Here is a 16,203-nt window from a genome sequence, read left to right as displayed (position 1 = left end):
GTGTTCTTGTGTGTGACGTCACCGTGGGACGACATACGTCACCGTTTGTGACGTATGTAAACATATGGCTAGCGTGAAGATGGGAGTCCAGTTCGGCATTGAAATGGATGGTTATTTGTGAATAATATTTTTGATTGTGATATTATAACATATTTCTAATTGTGAAATAATCTTGATTGTGATATTGACACTTGACAGATATTCAACATTTGAATATCGAAGTTCTAACATCATGAATTACGAAGTAAGAGTGTAAGGACTTAGCAAAGCTAGAATCATGGCTGAGGCAGTGAGGCTTAACCGATGTCATTGTAATTTTTTACATCATTGATATCATTGTGGAACCAACGTAAGTAACTAAGGAATTTCCCAGTTCAAATATTTATTGATTTATTACTATCAATTTCAAAACTTCACATATTTCTAAAGGGAGTTGTGATGAGACCATGGGGATGGGGTTGAACTGTTGAGTTTAGACCATTACAACTTGCAAGAGGGGCCCAAGGGCCAAGGGCATGGGGCCTTGCGAAGGGTTAAGACCGACGCACGGCGGTGGACCAATAAGTACTCACAATAATTCCCTGCCACCATGCTCACAGCCATCGGAACTACGCACTACAACACATAGTTACGATCGTAGCATGTAGATCATAAGATCAATACGGCGCATCGGCCATATCGATCGTAAATCGCGATTTATGGAGAAGCATAATTGGCAACTGGCGTCCAGTGGCATCCACCTCGGCGTCTTTGGTGCATGAAATCGGCGTCCTCGACCTATGTTGTGCCATGCTTTACAGTCTGGGATAGGGATGCTTTCAAGCTGTGATTGGTTGATGGGGATGCTTTCAAGCTGTGATTGGTTGTGTCCATAAGCCCCGCCTCCAAATATGGTATATGTGCTACAGTACTGGTTAACTAAATACTTAACTTAAACTTGATCAATATGAACAGAGGGCCTGGAAAATTTTCTAAAAATCCAATAAATAAAATAAAAATAAAATATATCTATCAAACAAGAGACATCCAAATTATTCTATAACAAACCTGATGTACCATACAATTGAAACAGTTTGTCCACTTATGATCCATCTTTACATTTATAGTCAGCAACATGGCAGAGCATTGTATCAAAGGAAAGCTTTTCACCTTGGGTGGAAAGCTTTTTTATAAGTGAACTTCCATTCATAGAATTCCAGCCTGCTCAGTATACTCCGTCTATACTGCAACTCTGCAAGTGCAACTTGCAAGCTTCATTTCATTTCAGCAGGCTCTTTCAGGTATCAGCAATTGGCAATGATTGGCTATGTGGCCCGATAGGCCTGTGAATGCTTTGGTTGGCTGGTTGCTTATGAAAAGTTCTCTGAACTTCTGAAGCGTTGTTGATGACTTGATGCGGTTGCAGTAGCAGAAGAGCCGGTGTCCCCGTCTGAAATTCTGAATCAGACATCGACGAACTGCCCTTTTTGGCTTACGCTAGTTATGCTGTTATGAACTTATGGGCTATACTATAGCCTATCCCGGCTATGGCGCTTCTGGCGAGTGGCGACGCACCGGCATCCTTGAGACAAGGAGCTTCTAGACTCAAACATTTGCTCCACACTCCCATCTACACTAACAATATCAACTATATGTATTTATTATTTGCACAGTCGGGCACAGAGCAAAGTAACTTACGTCCGTTCTCAACCGTGGCTGTCGAGATTGAGTGTCAAATCTTTTCGGTCACGGTCTTATTTGTGCTTTTGTACGGTGTAACGGAATATGCGAAGCGCAGAATAATATATTTACATCACTGAATTTACATTTTGATTTGAGGATTGACGATGAAATATAAATATTCTGTGAATATAAATATCATCAATGTAGTGAATAATTACTGAAGCACATTTGTTTTGGAATAGAAAAAGAAACATAAAATCATTCGATTTCCTAATGTTTATTCATTGATATAATATTGATATATTGATTGAAATTTGCTTTGTCTCAGGCGTTTCCTCCAGCGCAAAACAAGTTAAAGATTATCGTGTGAGAAATTTTTGCGAGCGAAAATAGGTATACCTGCTATTCTATGCAACTTCAATGAACATATCTTCTCATTAAGGTTTTAAAATGGAATAGAAATTTTATATATACTTGGACAAAAATTTATAAATTTTTAATAGTTCCAAAATTTTTTAAAGTGCTAACGCTGTAATTCGTCTCAGTGTCGCAGGACACTGAAATTTAGGGCCTTGTGTTTTCAAAATTAATGTCAAGAAAAAATCCTCGCTGTATCGAAAGTAATGCGTAATTTATGTACCGTAGATGTTTTTATTTTCCTGATACGCATACTGAAAATTATAGTACAATTGAATCGATATCATTTTGTTACTTTTTTGCTCAATTGAAATAAATCAGAGATTATTTTCATAAAATGATCTGCAATAAATTAACTTTTAATGTCGACATTGTGCAAGTCGCATTATTACATTTAACATGAAATGCAAACTATCATTCATACTGTACTTCTCTCTAGGCAATTTCTCAAGCGATGTTAGAGTCATAGGAACAGAAAAATTCACAGATACCCATCGAATTTTTTTAGAACAACCCCCTTATACTATATAAATTTTTAAAGTAGTAATTTCATTAAAATTCATGGTAAGATAGACCTGATTTTATAATGTGCTGAAATATAAAGCCGGCTCGCTGCCAGTGAAGCGAGCAGAAGTATTTCCGTAGAACCAGGAGCATCGAGGCCAGTGGCAACAAAGGGCGGTTCTGTGGCTATAGAGGGCAGATCAGTGGCCACTGAGGGCAGTTCAGTGGACACCGAAGGCATATCAGTGGACATCGAAGGCAGTTTAGTGGCTACCGAGCGCAATTCAGTGACTACCGAGGGCATTTCAGTGGATACCGTGGTCAGTTCGGTGGCTACTGAAGGCGCATCTGTGGCTACCGAGGGTAGTTCACTGGACACCGAGGGCAGTTCGATGGGTGCAGCGGTCAGTTCAGCGGTCACCGCTGGCCAAGGATATTTTCCTAACAAAGTCGCCCATTCGGTTGTCCAGTAGCAGGTAACTCACGCACTTCGGGAACATCTCGTTGCGGAAGCAGTTTGATCTGGTGAAGTGCAGTGCGTCAGAAATTAAGTGGAAGAGTAAAAAAGTGCATATGCGTATATGCCGCAAAATTACCTGTACTGCGTAGTAATCTATTCAGAAAGCTATTTTTTTAATAACTTGAAGATACTCAGACTATAATCGCCTTCAAGAACAGACTAGACGAAGCTTTGCAGGAGCACATGATCAGTCTTAAAATGCCTAGCAAATTACGGTCCAGGCAATAAGTCCAGCAGCTATCTCAATCAATCGTCAGTTATGGAAAGATTGGGTTACAAAAGGCCGGATCCCTTGTGAATCAAGTCACGAAAAGTACAAGAATCGGCAACAGGCTATGGGCCTATTTCTTCAGTGCCGACACTTCTATTCTATTCTATTACTTATCTTAGATGTACCAGAATATCTACCGGTACCGTTGTCTAAATTCCTTGCTGATTCCATGGTACACTTGTTACAATTTCAATAAACATACGTTCTTGGAAAAAGAAATCCTCACACACGCGTGACAGGTCCCTAACTTAAGACTATAGGTGATTGTAGCCACTCACTTGCAGCTGCTGAACACGTAGATCTCCCTGAAGAGATTGTAGCAATCCTCACACACGCGCGACAGGTCCCTGACTTATTCACTCACTTGCAGCTGCTGAACACGTAGATCTCCCTGAAGAGATTGTAGCAATCCTCACACACACGCGACAGGTCCCTGTACTCCGCCTTGTTGTACTCCCCAGCGCAGCTCAAGGAGGCGAACTCCATGCGGGTGTTGGGCCTGAGTGTGATCGCTGCAGCTCCTGACTGCACCAACTGAAACATAACAAAGTTTGTCTGCGGACGAGCTTTGTTGTACCGACCTGAGATTGCAACAATTTCAATAACATTGAGCATTTGTGAGGCGTGAAGTTATTATTGAAAAGATTCCATCTAGTCAAATGGGCATCTCGATTCTATCTATATATGGCTTAGATTGATTGAAATTCCATAATTACCTATATTGTGTGAGATACAAATAGGCATAAATATGAGGATATTGGTTCGTACAAAAGATAGATATTACATAAATTTTTAAATTAGTGATTTAGATTCGGCAGAAAAACCATCAAACAAAAACACGCTCACCAGAAGAAGCATCACTGCTGCTGCGCTCACAAACGAATGATGGACATCTTCCTGCAAAGATAATATCAAATATTATGCTAAATGACATATGCTATATTATCGTCTTGTGGTTCAGATAATCATGCAATAAGCACGCTTAATTTGTTATCTACAGTTAACAGATGAAATAAAACATTATACACCTTATCTTCATTGTTTCCGCTATTATACGGAAATTAATAACTCTTGCATTGTGCCGGTGAACTAAGGATTTCATAGCATAACTAATCTATCAACGTGAACTAATAAAATCAGAAATATGCCAACAAAATATGCTAGACAAATTCTTATACATTTTTAGCGCATTTTCTCATTTATGGAAAAATGTACTATTGTGCTCGTCATGTCCGTCCGTCTGTCCGTGACTTCACGTTTTCGTTGACGAGAAAATGCGCACTCTGTCACTCACTGCAGTGAGTACTGAGTTATATTTTTTTGTTCATTTTACTCCCATTAAATTAAACTCAGACTTAAATAGAAGAAATTTACTCGAGCAAATTTTGCAAATACTGGATAATCGAGCAATTGAAGAAACCCTTGAGCAAATTCTGAGCAGAATACTGAAGGAGGTCTATATTCCAACTAACAGTCTACTATGATAAACTATCACGATTAAGTAAATAATCAATCAGTAGAATAGACACTTCAGTAAGTCGTGAGCAGAATTTGCTTCTTAGGAATGGAAGAAAGTAAGGTTAACGTTAGAATTATGGTCATTTTGACGGCTTCGAGTTCACTTTATTTCCAACCGAACCCAGCGCACAACTCATCTCCAGCATTTATGCGATTGAACAGGGAATGATTATGCAACTAAATACATACATCATTAGAACACTAATGGCTAAACTAAGTAACCCTTTCTGATTTCCCAATGATTAATTAAGGAGAGGTCGAAAGACAGTAAGGAGGAGAGGTCGAAAGCAACGAATTATCATTGGATAATTGTTAATCTCTCACAAATTAAACTGTAAAAAATGTGCAAAACGCCACGAGGTACAAGAAGAGTACGAGATAATAATACGTTATTAATACTAGTATCTATAATATCAATATATTACATATATATATTTTAGTTAATGTAACGGTGCTCACCGAAAGTTTGACCATTTCCTCGTGCAGTCTGCGAGCCCGTGGAATGTATACCAACTTCGTCAATCCTCGTCGTTGACTCGTGAGATAGTCGAGCTGACATGGCATTATATAGCCAAGCGTTTACGAGAATAAGCGGGGTCAGGCCTAGACATTACCGACATGCAAACTGATTTCTTTTAGACCTCGCAGCGGGAGGTGCAATTTTTTGAATTCATCCGTTGAGTGATCAAAAGATTACCTCGAAAGAACCAAACGCCAGTGATTTCCCTACAAAAATTTTAAACACCAAGGGCGTGCAAATTTCCTTTCTACATTACAGTTATCAGCTGTCAGAGTTTTGCTTTACTAAAAAAATTTGTTTGGCTCTAATTACAATTTTGTATCGTCCACCTTAACCTGTAACTTATTTTTACAAATGAAGTTGAAAAATAAAGTCAAATATAGTGTGGGATGACCGGAAAAACTTAGTGACAGACTAAATTATCGCGTAAACTGAGAGAAATAAAGTGACCAATGTCCGTATGGTGATTACCTTTCCCGAAGCGCAAACAGACATTCATATATGCCATTTTGCCGGGCCAAACTGTGTCAAGATGACCCCCACAGGGCAAGAAGTGCATCAATATTTGGACAATGACTCTCTTTGTGTTTATATTATAAATCAAATAAATGACTTCATCTGATGACCATAATGTTCCTACGCCTGTGACCCAGAGCGAAATTTTCATAAACCTTTAAGTATATCAAGCAGAATTTTCATCAGTAGCTCATATTTCCGTTTCCTCTTCGTTCAACTTGATGATCCTTGCAATGTTGCTGTGTTCAGACTTTGCGAGACCTGAACACACGTGCTTTCCATTGGAGCTAAGAATAAGTTGTTTGAATTAGGTAAAGACCGTAAAGTTAAGTTAGAGTAGCAAACGAAGTTATTCAGAATTGACAAGTTTAAGCATTTTAGGGTAGTGTAAGAATCACATTAATAACAATATCCAAGTGTGATCGAAAAAAGCCAAATTGGGGCAAGTGTTCCACGCAAGAACACGTGAAATTTTCACCGATACACCTGACCACATCCGAGGGTTCAGGGCCATGTTAGAGCTGCCAAATTCGTTACAATATTTCAGCTTGTACAATCTTAACTACAGTCGCAACACAAGTTCCGCTTCACGAGATTATCGTTAAAGCAGTTACATACGTAACGATCTAATTGGGCACCTCAGATCGCTCTACCAATGCAAAGATTCCTAATTGAGCGGTAATGTACACGCTAACCTCCAAAAGTAACCTGCATCGTCCAAGATTTTTTCCTCAGCATAGTGTCAGTTTCATAAAAAATACTAATAATAGAAATATACTATCATCTCTCTGTAAAATATTGTGTAAATACAGATGGCAAGCATCGATATGAACTATAAATTGATGTAAGATTCTGCACTTCGTCTGAGCTGCAACTAAAATATTCAAGTTAAAACTCAGCAGAAAAAAAACTCGGTTTCTTTCTCAGAAATCATAAGTAAAAAATCGAAAGCTATCGTACGGTTAATTGGGCATTTTTGCAAATCTTTACCATAGATCCTAAATTTAAATCAGCTGTAAACTCGCTTTATAATTCATATTAAATTAAAGCATGATGACGTACAACATGATTTTCTTACAAACCGACAAACACATTTAAGTGTGTACTTGCACTTATCTTCCCAATATACAGATTAATATATTTGATATAATTCATTTCCGAAGTTTTTGTAAATGTATTCAATCCTTCTTTAAATAATGCAGAGAAATCATAGCAAAATACGGACGATGAACAATCGCTTTTTCTTCACGCGCAGAAACGCGTTCACGTATACAAGTTAAGGGGTGACGATGTCAGCTTGACGAGCTTCATGCATTGCCAAGGCCCAGCTTAAAAGTATGCGTGCCTCAACTGCCTCTATATTCCTGCGGTGCCATAAGTATCCTGGATGCGTGCCTCAACTGCCTCTATATTCCTGCGGTGCCATAAGTATCCTGGATGCGTGCCTCAACTGCCTCTATATTCCTGCATAAGTATCCTGGATGCGTGCCCCAACTGCTATCTATATTCTTGAGGTGCCATAAGTATCCTGGATGTGTGCCTCAACTGCCTCTATATTCCTGCGGTGCCATAAGTATCCTGGATGCGTGCCTCAACTGCCTCTATATTCTTGAGGTGCCATAAGTATCCTGGATGCGTGCCTCAACTGCCTCTATATTCCTGCGGTGCCATAAGTATCCTGGATGCGTGCCTCAACTGCCTCTATATTCCTGAGGTGCCATAAGTATCCTGGATGCGTGCCCCAACTGCTATCTATATTCTTGAGGTGCCATAAGTATCCTGGATGTGTGCCTCAACTGCCTCTATATTCCTGCGGTGCCATAAGTATCCTGGATGCGTGCCTCAACTGCCTCTATATTCTTGAGGTGCCATAAGTATCCTGGATGCGTGCACTCAACTGCCTCTATATTCCTGCGGTGCCATAAGTATCCTGGATGCGTGCCTCAACTGCCTCTATATTCTTGAGGTGCCATAAGTATCCTGGATGCGTGCATCAACTGCCTCTATATTCTTGCGGTGCCATAAGTATCCTGGATGCGTGCCTCATCTGCCTCTATATTCTTGCGGTGCCATAAGTATCCTGGATGCGTGCCTCAACTGCCTCTATATTCTTGAGGTGCCATAAGTATCCTGGATGCGTGCCCCAACTGCTATCTATATTCTTGAGGCGCAATAAGTATCCTGGATGCATGCCCCAACTGCCCCTATATTCTTGAGGTGTTATAAGTATCCTGGATGCGTGCCCCAACTGCTATCTATATTCTTGAGGCGCCATAAGTATCCTGGATGCGTGCCCAAACTGCCCCTCTATATTCTTGAGGTGCCCTAAGTATCCTGGATGCGTGCCCCAACTGCTCCTCTATGTTCTTGAGGTGCCATAAGTATCCTGGATGCGTGCCCCAACTGCTCCTATATTCTTGAGGTACCACAAGTTATATATGGCACCCCAACAGTCTATATATTTATGGGGCCATACTAAGTATCCTATGCATAGGCGCTACAACAGCCCATATATATTTGTGGTGCCATAAGTATCCTGGATACGCGCCGCAACAGTCCTTGTATATATGTCGTGCCATAAGTATCCTGGATACGCGCCGCAATAACAGTCCTTGTATATTTGTGGTCTCAGGCTTCAAGCTCACACGCAAACTTTGACAAATATGTCAGATTACGTTCACAATATTCCAGTTTTGACGTTTATAATAATGCAGCGATGATGAAAAAGTTTCAGTGGTTCGAAGTTCCCACTAAGTTGAGCTGAAGTATATGGAGTTCGTAATTTCACTTGCCTGAAATTTCCCTTGCAATTGAAATCGTGTGTTACTCCCCTTACTTTTTTTCAGCAATTTTCGTCGTAAAATGGATGGCATTTCATTTCAATTGGTTGTGAAAAAATGGGAAAAAATTAAAATATCTATAATAGTGAACAATGTTATTATTAATTGTTAACAGGAATAACTTTTTATCTAATTGAATTTCCACTCGGGAACCTTAGATGTGAGGGAAGACTGAGGGAAGACTGAGTGAAGACTGAGTTATCTCACTGAAGATTGAGGAATACTATTCGTTTAATATTGTGCTGACGATTTTATATTTGACTGAGGCTTCCCTAAATGTAGGTAGGGTAATAGGGGATGCGGGTCCGTGTTTCTGTTTATTTAATTTGATGTCAACATGTACGTAAAATAGGCCTGCGAACTAAAGTTAGACATTAGAACATGACATGAGTAAAATATTTCATCGACATTAATACAGGGCATGGGTAAAATATTTCGTCGACCAGGATATCATACTAGTTTAATTTAATAATGACTTCCACTAACACATTTCTGGATTAAGTTAATTCACCTAATTAAAATTCAAGTGACAATTTATGTTTATTTCATATCTAGTCTGACCAACTCATCTTTTCACTTTATCAAGACAGTAATTTAGGGGATTAATCTTAAAATCCAACTTAGTCCTTTTGATCATTACATTTTAATCGGTATTCTAAAAATTCATAACATTTACATTCTTAGGTTTCCTCCAATTAAATCAATGTAATTGAATATCTTATCTGAACATTAACAAGAAATATTTTGACTTCAACATCATTGAACCTAACTGTATCAAAATCCACACTCAAATCCTAATATGAGTAACAACTTAAGATTGAATACTAAATAATTCTCACGGTCAAATTATTTAAATTTATCACTATCATCCATAAGCAATCACTGTTACATAATCAAAATCAATTTTAATTAATTTAATCATATTATTTAAATTCCCGAGTCACGGTCTAAGTACAGTTCATTCTGTTATATTCAAATTCTTCTTGCAACAGTTAAATCAATATTCCTCACAATAGACATTAAAGTTTAATAAAATTCATCCTATTCTTTCCTATGAAAACAATATTAATGAACATTAAAGAATCCTCAATAATACTGAATCAAAATGGATAAAAATAGCAATAATGAAAATATTAAATTAATAATCAAAATTATCTACTATTGAATAGGATCAGAAATGTAATACATTCTAACATGATCTCTCTAGCCATTGGAATTATTTCTACCGGTGTGAATTCCACAATCATTTCAGAAACTTTAGGCCTGAGTAATTTTCCACTCAGCATTAACAATATTCACTCTAGTTTTCTACTCAATATTAACAATACTCACTCTAGTTGAGGTATGATTACATAAGGAATTATCGTCACAATGTTTATCCATTTGCTATCAACACCTATTTGAATATGTGGTCAACCGAGCCACTCCTACATCAGCCTGGGGCTAGGCAAGATCCGTCTTAGGAGCGTTCTCTCTAGCCTAGCCGATTATCTCAACTAGACTTCCTTAGTTAATTAACGCTCGCAAGGCTAGAATAACTACACGGAACATTTATCCAAAACAACTTAAACAAGGTTACATCATTAATAATAAATTTCTACTCACCCAGTGTATAGATATCACAACACCTATAAGGAACTACTAAGGAGGCACGGTGGGCAACCTCGCGTGTTGGCGTCAGAGCAAGAGTGAAGGGCTCGGAATAGGCCTCCGGGAAAACCGGAAGTCTTTCAAGATGTTGCCATCGTTAGGTATCAAATTGTGCTATGGTTGCTGTTCTAGTGTTCAATTTTATAATTGTTCTTATCGGATCTTAAAAGTATTATAAAACACTTCGTAAATTATGTTTGTTATAGTTGACTATGATTTTTGTTGTTACTGACCGTTGTTATTGACCATTGTTACGGATGACAATATGTACAATATTGAGTTAGCAAGATGTCTACATCTTATCTTATTCTAACAATACTGCCGAGATCACTACAGATGAAATTGTCCGACGAATCTACTTAATGAAAAAACTGATACCCTTGTGAACGAATGAGAATCGTTCACGGTCTTTTTAGACACTTTTTTACAATTGTTTAAGCTAGGTGATAAATTATACTACATTTATGTTTTTTTAGTGAATTCGTTTGAATAACTTAGACTTCCGACCCCTTTGGGGAAGATTGGTCTCAGCGTGAGGTGACGAGGGCGATTCCTTTAATGACAGCAGTTGTTTCCTGCTATGGGGCGTTAATACCTTCGTCGGTGCTGCGCCGTATCTTAACCAAGTAAGTTTCCTGCTAGCCGATCGGGTAAGTTGCTGCTCTGACCTGCCTAGTGGTAGCTATAGTACATATAATTGCCGATCTGGCATACAACTTTTTGTTTTGCAGTGAGCCCTCTCCCTGACTGAGCTGATTAATTATTTGCCAGTGTCTGTGCTGTTCCTAACTGTAACCGTTACTGTAGGGTGCCCATTTAAAGTGCTCATTTCTATTGGAATAAACGTGTTTGAAACTTCAGTGGTGAACTAGAAAGTTGTCTTTTCATTATTGATTACTGAAAACTAGCTTTTAGTAAATTCGTGGCCAGCGTGCAACCCTGGGCGGCCATCCGTTGAAGCTAAGGTAGTGAACGTCCGGTCACACCCTGAACATGGCAGCGTGTCTTAGCGCGATGGCAGGCGGGTCTTCCATCGGGTTCTCGTCCCCCGCCAGCTACCAGATCATAAGAACCTACGAGAACACGACAAACGAAAGCGATTTTATCGAAGCAGTTTTCTCGTCAAAACTTCCCTGTCCCTCACCCGAAGATTCAACGACACAAAATCATCACATAAATAACGTTGATAGTATAGCGGATTGGTTAGTTTCGAAACCGCTACAATTCAGGAACTTAAAAGGGATTATAATACGAATTTGCCGAGGATAGTGTTTTAAGTGTATTTTGTAAAGTATGGAAGTTGCACCTGTAGAATGAACGAACGGCTATAATACTAATGGCCTAATACAAATCGAGATGAATAAATGAAGCACATTATATAAGCAAATATTACAAATTAGATCAATATAACAGGAGCTATTTAATGTCTTACCCCAAACATTGGCGGATCAGGCTGTTATGATCCTATGGATAACTGAATCTACGAAGAAACAAAATGTCAATCTATAAGTAGCTCGGATGGTTTGCGAAAAAAAACAAATATTCTAGAAAATTAATAAAACTGATAACAGATAAATAGTGTCCCTACAGTACTCCCCTTCAAATTGCGGAGCTTATACTACGGTAAATATTATTAATAGTAATTTACAGATTTATCTTTCCTAAATTTGACTTGGCGGCCAGATCTGGTGAATTTTTGTACATCTTCTTCGGAGGCGGTTGGTACGTTGTCATCTGGAGGCTTGAGGTTTTCACGCTTCTGTACATCGATGGAGTTTGGTTGTGGCGGTTGATCCCATTTTCGTTCTTCCAAATTGTTTGGCGAGACAGCTGCGGGTTTGAGTCGATCAATCGAGACTACTTCCGTTTTACCGTCAAGTGGGATGAGAATATAAGCAAATAAAAATAATTAAATTAATTAATTACAATAAAAAATTCAATTTATGCTTATATATTTTTAAGGTTTGGCGCAATCATTGTTTTATGTTTATTTGTTTTTTTAAGATCGCGCGATCGCGCTGTAAATAGCAAAGAATTTGCTGGCAGTAGTCAAAGCTCATTCATTACATGCTGCACTGTTGTGAGCTTGTACTGAGGTCCAGCCCGACATGGCCTGAGCTAGCACGCATTCCTATACGGCATCGCGTCGGCCAGACGTAAGATAACCAACCCTCACGCGGCTCGGCAGCAAACTCGAGCAAGCTCGCTGTGGAGTTCGGGCGGCTTTGAATACAAACCTTAATGCCGGCCTTGACCTGGTTCCCTATTAGGCATGGTTGCTTAATTCGAAACCCTAGAGTGATCTATCTGCACGTGGAAGTCATCTATCTGCACAATTCCACCGAAACACCGCATCACTACCAGCGGCTGTCGGCAGTCTTTACAGTAGCTCGACTCTGTACATACTCCCTGGAGAATGTAGAAGTTCGATCTTCTCACGCTGACTTCGCGCCATTTAATTATTGAAGTCGGCATCTTGCTGCAGTGAGTCTCTACCTGATGTACTCTTTTTGATGCTGATCTAACTGTTGTATCGCGATATAAAAGCAATTTTGAAGTAATAATTACAATGTTTCTAATTATGAGGCTTATCAATATCATTCATGTTTCGTAGTCTAAATAAAAATTGTATAAATCACAAATTCACAGTCATGGAAAGCAAATTAAATAAATATTCAGAGGAGAAATTAATACGTGATGACGCTTTCAAGTCCTGCTGATGCAAAATATCAAGTTCTTAAGACATCGTTCACAGACGGATTTATATGTTGGAGATTTAATTCAACATGAATGGAAATTTCTTTAGATGGAGCGGTTATTTCAGAAGGCCAAAAACTAAGCTTATCAATGTTGAGAGGCCTATATAAATATGCATGTGCATTTAAGATTCATTGGATTTGTTATTATATTTTTTTAGTATCTCCTAAAAGTTATATAAATTAAATATTTTTCTTTCTTCTTGATGAAACATCTGACAGCAGTTACTACTGAACTATATTCCACTTGAAGCCTCAGTGTATTGAAATACGGAAATTTAATTTAAAATTAACGTACGATGAGCGTCCAACTGCTTATATAGATTTAGCGGCAGACCACGCCATGGAAAGAAGGCAAGCGATGCCTATTTTTCGTGGACGCTGCTACCTTTGCATGACTTTGAAGCGTAATGCAACTCACACGTGAACGTGCATCGATTTTACCTATTTTTTTACAAAACTTTCTCATAACTTCACAATGCGAATTCTAGTTCAAGAGATGCCCTGCACTTCTTGAACCCCGAACAGCCAGAAGCTCCGTGGGCGGAGCTTCAATATTACCACACTCGTTTCCATGGCTGAGATGACTTACGCCTAAAACTAGCAGTTAATATATTATTTTTAACTTACGATTGAGAGACTCGTAATTTCTCTTGAACATTTCTCTTAAAATGTATACCGCACTGCGCCGTACACACATGTCCATGTACCTAACATGAGCTAAATAGAAATTCATTGGTGGTTTCTAATTATTCGCGATCTCAACTCTTTTTCAAGTTCGGAAAGACTGAATGAACCTGCGTTTTTTTGTGATCCACAACTCAACCAATCACCGCTTGGCACGCGCGGGCTTCTGCGCTCTGAAAAGGGCGCGAAAATCAACTGACGGTCGAGAAGTCACGTATACAACCAAATTACGGTCAGACGTCATAAGCCTGCCTACATAAAGAGTGAATAATTCAGTTCAGTTGAGGGGCACGTTATTCAGAAACCAAAGAATGATAGAAGATAACGAAGTAAATAAATATATTTTTTTTTGTATTTATGATAGAATTAGAGCGAAATTTTCTTCATAAACTGAGGAAAGTTGTGACAGATCGTCACACTGAGTAACATGACATTCCGATGACATGACACACCCTGCACAGAAATAGGTAATGTATGCATGTGCTCTTAACTTGTGAGTCATACGCAATAGTTGGTGGCACGCTCTCACAGAAGCATAATTCAACATCAAATCTACACACCACGATCTCGATATATCACACGTAAGCAAACGTGAACATCAGCAGCCCATAAATTGATAAAATTGAACTAAATGACCGCATACCTTGCAAAAACCAAGGCAATCACGTACGCAATTTCGCGCGCACGCTAGGGAAGCCTTTTCTTTAGAGAGCCCATATAAGACTACTCATATTTACATTTTGGATATTGCATTCACAATTACAACTGGTGAAGATACGAATTAATTAATTAAACCCAATATACCGTATTTTAAATAAACATCACCTGCATCGAAGTCGGTAAATACAGTGAAAACTTTGAACAAATAATTTTGATGTAATGGCATGGGATTAGCCTAATACTTTGTGAGATCACAATTATCGTTTTTGTTAGTGGTATATATTAGGTGGTGATTTACATTTTCACACATCGAATCAGAGTAGCGGTCAAAAGCCAAAATTACTTAATAAAAATATCTGCTTTATGTGCAGCGACAATCGCTTTTAATATAGTAGGTGCTTGAACTGCGTGGGAAGAAAATGGACGAGCATTGATTACCTTAATTGTCCCTAGCTCCAAATCTGATTATTGCGACACGCCCGAGCGAAGCCTGTTACGTTCTTTAAACGCGCATCAACTGCTACTGATCGCATCGTGCACGACTGAGCATCGTTACCGTATTTGTGACTGCAATGCTACGAGCTAACCGACGCATACATAACGAGTTTTGATCACGTACTGTAAGCGCTCTTATGCTTAAAAATGCCCACAAACCGGCGCCCGTAACTCCTTGCCTCACTTGTTCCTGCATAGAGGCTCAGGCGCCGATTTTGCGGGGTTACCTCAGATGTGCAATTAGCCCTCCATTTACTGTAGGTGATGAATTTTACTCTTAACTCTTAAGTAAACCCTGGAGCCAACGCCCAGCCACAGCATGCAATAACTTTATTCAGCCACAAAACTAGAAGCCGCCGAATACGCTTGAACACCGTAATCCAAAACTTGGACGTTATGAGTAGTGTGTTGTGACAGGCCTAATAGGCCTTAGTACCTTTCCTCTTCCCTTGAAACTCTTCCCCCTACTTCTCACCATCATCTCCAAAAGATCACTGTCCAGTGTACATGCATGCGTTTGTTATCCCGTATACCAGTGTATAACGTCAACCTAGAAACGGTTAAAAAGGTATCAATGAAATTACTTAGATCAAATCGGGATATGTGATGCGAGTTTTCACTGCAATAATCACTGTTATTGGTGAGCAAATAACAGCCAAAAGGTGGGAAAAATCATCAAAATTATATCTTATACCTGTAATTATTGATTCATGTACAATGTATCCATACGAGTTCATTCATATTCTTGTAAGAATGTTTACAGGAGTTGACAGTAAGTTGCTACTCAGAGGACCATAGTCGCACAAATGGTATTTAGTGCCTTTGGTTGAAGCCCATTGGATGTATTTATAAGCAATTAATTAATTGTTGAAGTAGTAACGGATGAAGCATAAAGAATAAATAATTAATTTTGTTTATAATTCATAACGTCATGATTATCACCCGGGTCATTTATTTTACAGTGATTCATTTGATTCGGGCTGGATTTGTGCAATGAATGAACCATGGACGAAACGTCTCGGAACTTTAAAAGCACCCCCTCCAAAGCACTTGAGAAGGTGAGTAAGAGGGGAAGTTTTATGAGGGAGATGAAGTTTTATTTTTCATTTGTGGTAATTTGCGGGCTGCCAAGATCCTGGCTTAGGAAGGGAGTGGGGAAGGATGAGGAAGAGCAGGGAGTGTTCACT

The 16,203-nt window shown here is 39.0% G+C and overlaps 1 protein-coding gene across 2 annotated transcripts; it reads right to left on the bottom strand.

Moving 5' to 3' along the window:
* Window positions 1-2,981: 2,981 nt before the first annotated feature.
* Window positions 2,982-4,236, bottom strand: LOC108672617 (crustacean hyperglycemic hormone). 2 transcript variants are annotated; one of them, XM_018160319.2, is made up of 3 exons: window positions 4,221-4,236; window positions 3,739-3,908; window positions 2,982-3,105 (listed from the first exon to the last, which is right to left on the bottom strand). In XM_018160319.2, the coding sequence occupies exons 1-3, from the start codon at window positions 4,230-4,232 to the stop codon at window positions 2,994-2,996; spliced, it is 294 nt and encodes a 97-aa protein (XP_018015808.2). In that variant the 5' UTR covers window positions 4,233-4,236; the 3' UTR covers window positions 2,982-2,993. The 2 variants fall into 2 exon arrangements, 1 of the variants encoding a protein (XP_018015808.2); XR_007157037.1 differs by lacking the exons at window positions 3,739-3,908; window positions 4,221-4,236 and adding an exon at window positions 3,653-3,715 and having other exon boundaries at window positions 3,048-3,105.
* Window positions 4,237-16,203: the final 11,967 nt, after the last annotated feature.

This window comes from Hyalella azteca, unplaced genomic scaffold (genome assembly GCF_000764305.2).
Source record: "Hyalella azteca isolate HAZT.00-mixed unplaced genomic scaffold, Hazt_2.0.2 contig1656, whole genome shotgun sequence".
Lineage (NCBI taxonomy): Eukaryota > Metazoa > Arthropoda > Malacostraca > Amphipoda > Hyalellidae > Hyalella > Hyalella azteca.
Note: the sequence above shows the minus strand (reverse complement) of the source record. Positions and strands in the feature narration are given on the sequence as shown.

What these genes read in the sequence shown, in the direction of transcription:
- LOC108672617 (XM_018160319.2), bottom strand. An exon ending in TACGTGTTCAGCAGCTGCAA is followed by an intron (nt 3,106 to 3,738) that starts GTGAGTGAATAA and finishes GCACTTCACCAG; the next exon opens with ATCAAACTGCTTCCGCAACG.